The following is a 12,156-nucleotide window of genomic DNA, read 5'->3' on the forward strand; positions in this document are numbered from 1 at the left end:
GAGTATAGCGAGTGTGAGTGATTATAGTGAGTGTGTGATTATAGTGAGTGTGTATGTGTGAGTGATTATAGTGAGTGTGTGATTATAGTGTACATGTGTGATTATAGCGAGTGTGTGTGATTATAGCCGGTACGTGTGATTATAGCGAGTGTGTATGTGTGTGTGATTATAGCGTGTATGTATGAGTATAGCGAGTGTGAGTGATTATAGTGAGTGTGTGATTATAGTGAGTGTGTATGTGTGAGTGATTATAGTGAGTGTGTGATTATAGTGTACATGTGTGATTATAGCGAGTGTGTGAGATTATAGCAAATGTGTGTGATTATAGTGAGTGTGTATGTGTGTGTGATTATAGCGAGTGTGTATATGTGATTATTGTGTGTATATGTGGTTATAGTGTGTATGTGTGATTATAGTGAGTGTGTGTGTTTGATTATAGTGTGTATGTGCGATTATAGTGAGTGTGTATGTGTGTGATTATAGTGAGTGTGTGTGATTATAGTGTGTGTGTGATTATAGTGTGCATGTGTGATTATAGTGCGTGTGTGTGTGATTATAGTAAGTATGTGTGTGTGATTATATATACTAAGCCATCTCAAGTCAGTGTGTAGCAGGAGCTGATTGGTCGCAGTGTGCCTTCTCCAGATGCTCACGGAACAGCTGTCTTTGAAGTGATCTAGCACGTATAGAACAGGCGACCTTTGTTGCCACATCCATGATCTCTTTCACGTTTAGCATTCTTGTGCATAAGGCTTGTTGGTGTATTATGCAGTGGTAGTTAAGGAAGTCAGGGAAAGCATCGTCTTCCCTGAACTTGGCAATGAATCCATTTGCGCTGCCAACCATTGACTGATATCAATTTGCACACTGGGAGCTGGGTTTTGTCAATGAAGTCTTTAAAAGACTGAAAAATGTCCTCTCCCCGCGATTTCTCTCGCTAGCCTTTAGCACTGGCGCGCTTGATCGCACACGCGTGGTGAGAGAAAAGACGAGATCTCAGACTGGCTGCCCTGTACGTCAACTAAGAGGCAGAAATGCATAAATGCATTTCTTCAAAACCTTTGTAACCCTGTTATTGATTCAAATACTGCCATGCAACTGGACTCCCCACTCTCTCTTGAAGAAATTATAAATTTAGTTAAAACTATGCAATCTAATTAAGCTCCTGGCCCGGACAGATTTTCAATTGATTTTTTTTTTTTTTTTTTTAACGTTTATTGGAAAATTAGCTCCATTGCTTTTATCTGTGTTCAACGAATCCTTGGAATGTGGGTCTTTGCCTCCAGCTCTGACACAAGCCCCTACAGCTCTGCTTCTTAAGGAGGGTAAGGATCCAAACTCCTGTGGTTCTTATAGGCCGCTGTCTCTGCTTAATGCAGATGTAAAGGTGTTGGCGAAAGTAATGGCGTCTCGTTTAGAGAACGTACTCCCTCATATTATATCTGAAGAGCAGAACGGTTTTATAAAGGGACATCAATTGTTTTTCAATACCCGTACACTCTTTAATATCATTTATTCAAAGCATTCGGCTGAGATTGGGATTTCTTTAGATGCTGAAAAAGCATTTGACAGGGTTGAGTGGGTTCAATCCACATCAGAGAGGAATGATATCTAAGATTTATGATTTTATTCTGGCGTTAGGTAGTGAGGCGAGCACCAAAATTAAGAATGTGTGGGAAATGGAGTTAGGAGTACAGATAAGTGAAGAGTGTTGGGAACATGCTATAGGTAGGATACAGTCTACCACTTCCTGTGCTCATCTTGGACTCATCCAGTTCAAAGTTTTACACAGAATCCATTTGTCTAAGTTGAGACTTTCTGTAATATATGCAGAAGTAGAGGACAAGTCTGATAAATGCCATGGCTCTCCCTGTCATCTTGGCCATATGTTTTTCTTTTGCCCTGATCTCCATGGTTTTTGGACTGGTTTCTTTACAATCATGTCCACTATTCTCAGAGTAGATTTAAAACCTTGCCCATTCATTGCTATATTTGGGATTCCTGATGCCTCAGTTCTATTACGCTCTGTACAAAAAGATATTATCACGTTCACATCCCTTATAGCAAGACGTTCCTGCGGCTGGTTCATGTAAATAACTCATACAGTCAGGCAGGTGTTGGTTATTTAAAGAAACCATTTATTTAACAACAACAACAACAACAACAATAAACACCTCTCTTCCACCTCCTTCTGAAAAGACACAGACGAAATAGAAATCACACACTGCAAGGACACAGCCAGGTTCTCTTTTACACACACTTTCAAGGAGATAAACCAGCTGAACTTTCTAATCCTACATTAAAACATCCAACAAGCAGCTTTCGGGTCACAGTGAGACATTAATGACAAGTTCCTGTAACGCTTCTTCTGCTTTAAACTCGAACCTGAGGGTTACGACGCCATCTCAAACTAAAACAACTTCTATCTACAATGCTACAGTGCAGAAGAGTTACTCTGACTGGAGGGTATTTCAGTGTAGTACCTTATGCTCAACGATCATTCGATGATCAGCATCATGCAGCTCACCTGCCATAATCCCGTCCTTCGCTGCACGTTAAACGCAGTCAGTGAAACCGGTTTGTAATGAACGTGTAGAGAGAGAGACAGAGAATAAGAGTGAATAAGTTCAGACGTTACTTTAACGTATCTGTTATCTGAGTGATGAGTGCCTTGACCTTGGACATGATCTGCCTAGCGAGGTAGGAAGCGTGAGGTTAAACACGGTGACTGTAAATAAACACTGATAAACAGGTGTTGACTACAAATTGTGCACTTACACAACGTTCTGAAGCTCCTGCAATGCATCATCAATTAAAGTCTGCAGGGACGCTCGTCTCGCCGCCACGTCTTGTGGTACAGCCTGTTGGTTGCCCTGCTGTGCATTTCCAGCCATGATGTCTAAAAATTTTTCCACCAAAATTATAAATTAATACAAAAAATACACGGAGTTAAGTTTAGTTTTTTCATATGATGTGAAACAAGCGAATGGAAGACATCTCGCGAAAACCTATCTTCTAGTTTAAACAATACGGTGATTCTTTTAGCCAACACTTTAACATTTTTACCTCATAAGGATTTTTGTTTAGAAGTCAAGTAATACATGTTATTCTTTATAAACAGCTCTTTTAACCATTTTTATATCCTAAAGGTTTGTGTCTTTTGGAAGACAATATGGATTATTTTTAAACAGCTCTTTTAATCATTTTTTACCTCCTAAAGGCTTATGTTTAGAAGGTAATACATGCAATTCTTTTAAACAGATTCCTTTTTTTTTTTTTAAAAACGCTTTACCTCCTAAACTTTTTATTCAAAGGCAAACCGGCCTCCCTAAAAACGTAATCAACATTTGTTTTCATTTATTTCACAAAACAAATATTCTACTCATATATGTACACATTCAAACATCATGCTTTTTCTAACAATGTGGTTACACAAACGAAATAACCCCCACAGTAACACAAACACATGTGCAATATTAAACATTGATATGCTTTTCAGACATATTTCACCACCAAAAATCTGATTAATTAACATAAACACCTTTGTTTGGGGGGGGGGGGGGGGGGCTACTCCCCAACACACCCCTCTCCACCACTGCCTAGACACACAGGGGCCAGATTGACCCACTGATACAGTCAATAGGGTAACCCCCACCCCTGGTCATAAATTAGCTTACCTGCAGAAACGTCGGCCTGAGAAGCACAAAGGGCTATAAATCAGCACACATTACTTTGATTGACAGTTTGACAGAAAGTGTATGATATAACTACTTACAGAGTGTCAGGTAAGAAAAAAAAAATACAGCCATGTGTAATCCGTGCTCTCAGTTTTGCAATCTGTACCCTTGGTTTTGTAAACTGAGTTGGGTTAAATATATAGAATAAAGTTGGGTTTATATTGGACATTCGCAATCCTCTCTTCTATTTCTCAAGAAATAACCACACAAAAAGGACACAATGTATATTGTCTTAATAATGTGTATTGAGTGGACATAGAACCAATACATCTGAATATATTTTTTAATTTTCTCACACAATTTGCCAAATAAATTTGCCGCACACCCTTGTTTTCCTACTCCTGCTTGGAGAAGTCATCTCTGCTTTTCTGCAAGTTGGGCTTGATGGTTGCACTCAAGTCTTGGTTTGAAGACAGATAGTGGCTTATTTAAGTGTTTAAAGGTCCATTATTTGCATCAAAGGATGTTTGATAGTTCACAGTAATTCAATTTCACAAGTAAAATCATTTTGGCTTAAATCTTAATTCACTGAGTCATTTAAGTCATTCACGAGTCACAAGTTTCCACATACACACACATACGTGTTTGTATGTGTGTGTGTGTAATATATATGTGTGTGTAGTAGGGCTGCACGATTATGGCCAAAATGATAATCCTGATTATTTTGATCAATATTGAGATCTCGATTATTTATCATGAATCATCATGCTGTAGAGATTTGTTAAGACAATTACCTCACATACACATAATATGAAGAAAAAACTTAACCCCTTACATTAATACATTAGATGTATTGTACACTAGCATTAATGTCTGAAAACTAAGCTTAATTTCTGACAGGGGTTTGAATGTTTTCAGATAGAGAGTATATATTTATAAGCAAAATGCTCAGGTACAGGTCTAATACACAACTCTCGGACCATTGTGGATGTTTAAAACTAGTTGTATGAAACATGTATGTATTCTGCCGAAGTTTTGCGTTTAGCGGTATGTGTGAGTAGGGTGGGGGTGGGGGGTTAACTTCACGCAGATAACCTGCGTTTCCCAAAGCCCGCTTCCTCGAGCTTTAACGGCAGAAGATTAAAAAATATATTCATTTGTATTGGTTATATGTCCACTCAATACACATTATTAAGACAATACACATTGTGTCCTTTTTTGTGTGTTTATTCTATGAGAAATAGAGAAGCTTGAATGTACAGCGAATGTCCGATATAAACCAACTTTAACGCGCGCGCGGATTACAAAACTTGTTGAACAAAAATTTTCTTCGATTATTATCATTTAGATTAGGGAGCAATAGCTAATTATCTGACTAAAACTGGCTGGCATTTGCTCGATGCTTACTACAAAGTAGTTAATTAACATTCGTTTAAAAACAAAAACACAATTATAAACATAAATATTATAATTATATTTCGCTTAAACATCCTTACCTTAAACTCCTGAGAAAAGTTAAAATTGAAGAAAGAAAACCCCGTGTCTGCTGTGTCTAGAACAACATAGAATACTATTAGAAAATGGCGAACGGATTTATAAAAACGGAGGGAACGGATTTATGAAAACGGAGGGAACGGATGTATGAAAACGGAGGGAACGGATGTATAAAACGGAGGGAACGGATTTATAAAAACGGAGGCAACGGATTTATAAAAACGGAGGCAACGGATTTATAAAAACGGAGGCAACGGATTTATAAAAACGGAGGGAACGGATGTATAAAAACGGAGGGAACGGATGTATAAAAACGGAGGCAACGGATTTATAAAAACGGAGGGAACGGATGTATAAAAACGGAGGCAACGGATTTATAAAAACGGAGGGAACGGATGTATAAAAACGGAGGCAACGGATTTATAAAAACGGAGGGAACGGATGTATAAAAACGGAGGGAACGGATGTATAAAAACGGAGGCAACGGATTTATAAAAACGGAGGCAACGGATTTATAAAAACGGAGGGAACGGATGTATAAAAACGGAGGCAACGGATTTATAAAAACGGAGGGAACGGATGTATAAAAACGGAGGGAACGGATGTATAAAAACGGAGGGAACGGATGTATAAAAACGGAGGCAACGGATTTATAAAAACGGAGGGAACGGATTTATAAAAACGGAGGGAACGGATTTATAAAAACGGAGGCAACGGATTTATAAAAACTGAGGGAACGGATTTATAAAAACCTGAGGGAACAGATTTGATAAAAATAAAATAAAATAAAATAAAAATAAAATAAAATAATTAAAAAAAAAACCTGAGGGAACAGATTTGCGAAAAAAAACCTGGAGGGAGCAGATTTATAAAAACGGAGGGAACAGATTTATAAAAACCGAGGGTACAGATTACAAGTTAAGAATTACTATTACAATTTAAGATTTAAATTACTTGTTGAACAACAACTTGATTTGTTGATTGGCAAACAAGAACACAATTATAAACATAAATATTATAATCATATTTAAACATCCTTACCGTGACTCCTGAGGAAAAATGTCTCCTACTCCGACTCCGTCGCTGCTGTGTCCCCCACAACCATGGGCGTAACCACGTATTCTTTTGGGGGGGGGGGGGGGCGTGTCCCCGCCAATGTTGAGGTAATACCAATCTTTCCCTCCCGATATACAGTAGAAAATGTTTTCTATATGTCCCCCTTTAATGAACCTTGCAAACTGATCTGTCTTTTCATCTATTCTATTTATTTACGTCTACTCATTTTTAATATATTTCCGTTTGTTAAGGAAAATGGGTGAGTGCCCCCCTCCAATTATACACTTGGTTGCGCCCATACTCAACGCAAAAATGGCGCGAGTATCAAATAAAAATGTCGTCTGTCCACCGGATGGCGCTCAGATCACACATACACACATACACATACAGATCAAACACAGCACAAACCTACAGACCTTGTGGGGAGGCAAGACTGGTAATTACACCGTTTTTTTTTTAGTTATTACTAATGCTATATAGCAGGGGTGCCCACACTTTTTTGACTTGCGAGCTACTATTAACATGACCAGTCGAAGAGATCTACCTACACTAAAAATACGAAACATTTATTTATTTATATATACACTGCTTATACTTAAATACATATATATATATATTACATACACGTGTGTGTGTGTGTATTTGTGTGTGTGTGTGTGTGTGTATGTATATATATATATATATATATATATATATATATATATATATATATATATATATATATATATATATATATATATATATATATACATACCCACACACCCACACACTATATGTTCATGTACCTTGCAAAACTGCATGAACCCTTATGGGACGCTACAATTCAGTACATTTTTGGTCATTACCTTACTCTGACGACGTGCACTGAATAGAATCAGCCAGGGTTGCATAGTCCGGACAGTAGCTGCTGGTAGCCAGCCTCAAGCAGACCTCCAAATGATGATCAGTCATTGTGGAACGGTATTTGGACTTAATCTTGTGTATGTGTGCGCGTGATTATAGCGAGTATGTATGTGTGCGCGTGAATATAGCGAGTGTGTATGTGTGCGATTATAGTGTGTGTGTGTGATTATAGTGTGTATGTATGATTATAGCGAGTGTGTATGTGTTATTATAGTGAGTGTGTGTTTATAGTGAGTGTGTAAGTGCATGCGTGATTATAGCGAGTGTGTATGTGTGTGTGATTATAGCAAGTGTGTGTGATTATAGCGAGTGTGTGTGTGATTATAGCGAGTGTGTATGTGTTATTATAGTGAGTGTGTGTTTATAGTGAGTGTGTAAGTGCATGCGTGATTATAGCGAGTGTGTATGTGTGTGATTATAGCAAGTGTGTGTGATTATAGCGAGTGTGTGTGTGATTATAGCGAGTGTGTATGTGTTATTATAGTGAGTGTGTGTTTATAGTGAGTGTGTAAGTGCATGCGTGATTATAGCGAGTGTGTATGTGTGTGTGATTATAGCGAGTGTGTGTGATTATAGCGAGTGTGTGTGTGATTATAGCGAGTGTGTATGTGTGTGATTATAGCGAGTGTGTGATTATAGCGAGTGTGTATGTGTGTGTGATTATAGTGTGTATGTTTGATTATAGTGAATGTGTGTGTGTGTGATTATAGTGAGTGCGTATGTGATTATAGCGAGTGTGTATGTGTGATTATAGTGAGTGTGTGATTATAGCAAGTGTGTATGTGTGTGTGATTATAGTGTGTATGTGATTATAGTGAGTATGTGTGTGATTATAGTGAGTGTGTATGTGTGTGATCATAGTGAGCGTGTATGTGTGATTATAGTGAGTGTGTGTGATCAGTGTGTATGTGTGATTATAGTGAGTGTCTGATTATAGTGTGTATGTAATAAATAATACTACCAATAAAACTATAAATTATAAATAAAACTAAATAAAAACTATAAATAATACCACCAAAACAATACTCCATAAATAAAAGAAAATAAAGAGATAATTAACTATATACTAGATATTCCTACTAGATTACTAAAGTCTCTCACTTATCCCAGTATTTTTAGATAGTTTATTAGGGGAGGTGCATTTTCCCAGATGTTTTCCCCAGCAAGTTCTCTAGTGTCATGTTTGGTTTTCCAATCTGCATCTCTAGCTCAGTTCTTAACTTCTCATGCCTTTTGCAGTCTAACAGAATGTGTTTTATCATCCCTTGTGTACTGCAGTGTGTGCAGAGTCCAGTTCTTGTATAGTTACTGAAAACCACTGCATATAGACACGTGTATAACCTAATAGACCTATATAAGATATAACCCAGCACACCTATACTATAGCACTTGCATTGGAAACATACATTACCGTCAAACGTTTAGACTCATTCATTCTTTATTCTTTAACATCATGAGGGACCTTTCCACTCGCACCAGACTGACCCCAGAGCAGTGGGAGAACCGCCTCAACAGATTCATCAACAACATGAGCAGGTAGCGGATAAAAGCGACTGCATTATTAATTCAATTCTGCTTTTGTCTGTATAGCGCATTTAACAGCGTACGATGTCACAGAGCAGCTTTACAGAAACTTATACATTCTTTACATTTAGAAATTTATCCTTAACGTGCAAGCCAGAGACAAATTTTACAAAAGAAACATTTGTAGCATGCATATAAGGGATGTGTATTTACTTTACAGAGACTATCCCGGGCAACACGAGGCTGAACATATAGCGTGATGGTTTTTCTGATTATATCATTCTTAAGTTTAATACACAAGTTTAATAGTAATATACACTACCAATCAAAAGTTTGTGGACACCCGACTGAAATGTTTTTCATGATCTTAAAAGCCTTTTGATCTGAAGGTGTACGATTAAATGTTTGAAATGAACGTTATACCAATTTACACTGCTGAATTTTTCAGTGAATCTCTTCCAGGAATGCCAGTGTTCAGACTACACTCAGCACATGGGGTCTAAGCTTTGAGAACAAGCTGCTGAATCTGACTGGAAGAGTTCTTCCTGCTGAGAGGATCCTACAGGGAGTGAGAGCAGTAAGGGGGACCACAGAACACAGAGAACACAGAACTGTACACGACACGTGTCGCACTCTTGCTGAGTAGAGTTTGTGTGTGTGTGTGTGTGTGTGTGTGTGTGTGAGTGAGTGTGCGCGTGTGTGTGTGTGAGTGAGTGTGCGCAGTACGAGTACAACCCATGTGACGCGGATTGGTCTAAAGAGATGCGAGGTCTTCCTCTGATGACCAGCATGCCTCTGGAGATCTGGCTGCTGTCCCATACGCTCCGTAACGCTGACGTCGCTCACTCGCTGCTGCAGACCCTCAACAAAGTGCCCGTGGGCATCCACCTTCAGAGGCCGGGAATGTGAGCCAACACACTTGACCAGTGTTTAGAAAGAAATTGTAGCCTGTGCCATTACTGCGTCCTGGGCTCCTTTTTAAAATTCACTCCCCGTGAGCTTCATGAAAGGGACGCTAGTGTGTAGCACTGTTAATTTCAAATTATTAAAGCGGTCCTCGTCAATTAGGTAGTGCAGAACTTTGCTCTAATATTGACCGTATTCAGCTGCAGTCCATCAGTTAGGCACAAACGTTTCAATGGTCTCGGCAAATAAACGTGTTTTCCGAACTGCACGCTCTAAAATGAAGAGCTTCTCGACAGCTTTTCTTTCATTCATAGCGGAAGGCAGTGGTTACTGTGCGTAGTGTTTTATTTGAACCAGAGCCATGTTGAGCAAGGATCATGTCTTAATTGCAGCATTAACACTTTTTCCCCCCGCCACTTCATTTTTTTTCTGTGTGCAGGATGGAGTACGATGATCGACAGGAGGCTCTGCTGAGAGCTCTGCAGCAGAGAGCGGGGCAACAGGTTCAGATGGTGGGTCTCACACACTGGGTAGAATCAAGTGTGACCATGTAGTTTGTTTAGGATTCAAATATTAAAGTATTTTACTATGCTGAAAATGTTCAGGTTAGCATCCGTACTTTTTAGGGGTTAAGGTATAGAAAATGTATTGTATTGCTTAGAAAAACTGTACATGTGACTAGTAATGTAACGACCATTATATTAATTATTTGAATGAATAAGTAATGCACTCGCTGTCCATTTTATTAGAAACACCCTCACATTCATGTAGTTATTCAATCATGGGGCAGCGGCACGATGCATAAAAAGAACTTGAGTTAACGTTCACGTCAATGTATAAAAAGTTACCGTTCACGTCAAGCATCACAATGGGTGAAAATTGTGACCTTTACCGTGGCATGGTTGTTTGTATCAGATGGGCTGGTTTGAGTATTTCAGAAATTGCTGATTTCCTGGGCTTTTCACACAGAAGAGTCTGTAGAGTTTACTAAGAATGGTGCAAAAAACATTGAGAGAGCAACAGTTGTGTGTGGATGGTGCTGGCCCAAATTTAGCCTATTACCCCAAAACACTTAAAATTCAACATAGAAGCAAATACTCACATCTCCGAACCCAGTTGGAGATAGAAAAAAAAAGACACCAGCCGTGATTGAGAAGAAGCAAGGGTCCAAATTGATTGGTTCCGTTCCACCACACGAGATCCACACCGATGAGAATTCTCAGAAGTGATCTGACATCCAGAGCTCAAGCTCCAGTATTTATACTGTATTTACACAGTAGATAACCAATATATTTCAGAAAGGCTATGATATCAATACCAATAGGGTTAAAAAAAGAGCTCATCTACATTACCATTAGGTTCTGAAAGAGGCCTTTCCAATTTACCATTAGGTTCAAAAGTGGAGAGAGACAAAACAATTTAGAGAGACCTTGGTCTCACTCTTATCTCGCGGGGTCAGCTTGACTCAGCTACCCTTATAAATGGCTCCTCATGGTTTTCTCTTAAAATTAAGGCCTTCCTTGCGAGACAAGAATCTTCAATTCAATTTCAATTCAATTCAATTTTATTTGTATAGCGCTTTTTACAATAGACATTGTCTCAAAGCAGCTTTACAGAAATATCAACATGGTATACAGATATTAAAGGTGTGAATTTATCCCAACTGAGCAAGCCACTGAGTGGCGACGGTGGCAAGGAAAAACTCCCTAAGATGTTTTAAGAGGAAGAAACCTTGAGAGGAAACTGACTCAGAAGGGAACCCATCCTCATCTGGGTAACAACAGATGCCTTAATGCCTTACTGTCTGGATGTTCCAGTAGGAATATAAATAAGCTATTATCAGTTAGTCCAGAATGCAGCTGCTAGAGTCCTAACTAGAAGATACGACCATATCTTCACCATCTGAATTATGAGTAAGTTACATTTTTCTGTATGTCTGGTTTATAATTTATTTCATATTTGCTCTATATCCCTATTTTATATAAAGTTATACTGATTGCAAAATGGTTCACTGTACTTCCTACTTCATAATATCATTATATTACCCTTCCACTATCCTACATATCCTACTACTCTTTATTTTTATAAAGTTTTTTATAAAGAGTATATATTTTATTATTATAAGATATTACCCTTATAATATCTTAATACGCCTTTTTATTATTCTTATAAAGTTATAATGTTATGTGTGTGTGTGAGAGAGAGAGACAGAGAGAGTGTGTGTGTGTGTGTTACGTCTACATGCCCGCCCTTGACTGTACGAGAGTGTGTGTGTGTGTTTGCACTCCTCAGCTCTTATAATAAAATAAATAAATTTATGTAATAAAATTACATATTACTCATACTAGGTCTCCCTCATGTTTATTTCATGTCATTTTTATCCACAACAATGGAAACGCCTTATTTCTGAAATACTCAAACCAGCCCATTTGGTACCAATAACCATGCCATGGTTGTTTGATGTACACATTGACTGAAACTCTTGACCTGTACCTGCATGATTTTATGCAATGTGCTGTTGGCACATGATTGGCTGATTAGATAACTGCTTGAATGTGATATGAAATATATGATTGAAAGGACTTTGATTTAAAAA

At 38.2% G+C, this 12,156-nt stretch overlaps 1 protein-coding gene across 2 annotated transcripts; it reads left to right on the forward strand.

Moving 5' to 3' along the window:
* The first annotated feature begins 7,587 nt into the window (after nucleotides 1-7,587).
* On the forward strand, nucleotides 7,588-10,613 carry LOC128604909 (piwi-like protein 1). 2 transcript variants are annotated; one of them, XM_053620024.1, is made up of 4 exons: nucleotides 7,588-8,666; nucleotides 9,117-9,231; nucleotides 9,378-9,559; nucleotides 10,000-10,613. In XM_053620024.1, the coding sequence occupies exons 1-4, from the start codon at nucleotides 8,584-8,586 to the stop codon at nucleotides 10,112-10,114; spliced, it is 495 nt and encodes a 164-aa protein (XP_053475999.1). In that variant the 5' UTR covers nucleotides 7,588-8,583; the 3' UTR covers nucleotides 10,115-10,613. The 2 variants fall into 2 exon arrangements, with proteins under 2 accessions (XP_053475999.1, XP_053476000.1); XM_053620025.1 differs by having other exon boundaries at nucleotides 9,117-9,222.
* Nucleotides 10,614-12,156: the final 1,543 nt, after the last annotated feature.

The sequence above is a fragment of the Ictalurus furcatus genome, unplaced genomic scaffold, assembly GCF_023375685.1.
Source record: "Ictalurus furcatus strain D&B unplaced genomic scaffold, Billie_1.0 scf5, whole genome shotgun sequence".
NCBI lineage: Eukaryota > Metazoa > Chordata > Actinopteri > Siluriformes > Ictaluridae > Ictalurus > Ictalurus furcatus.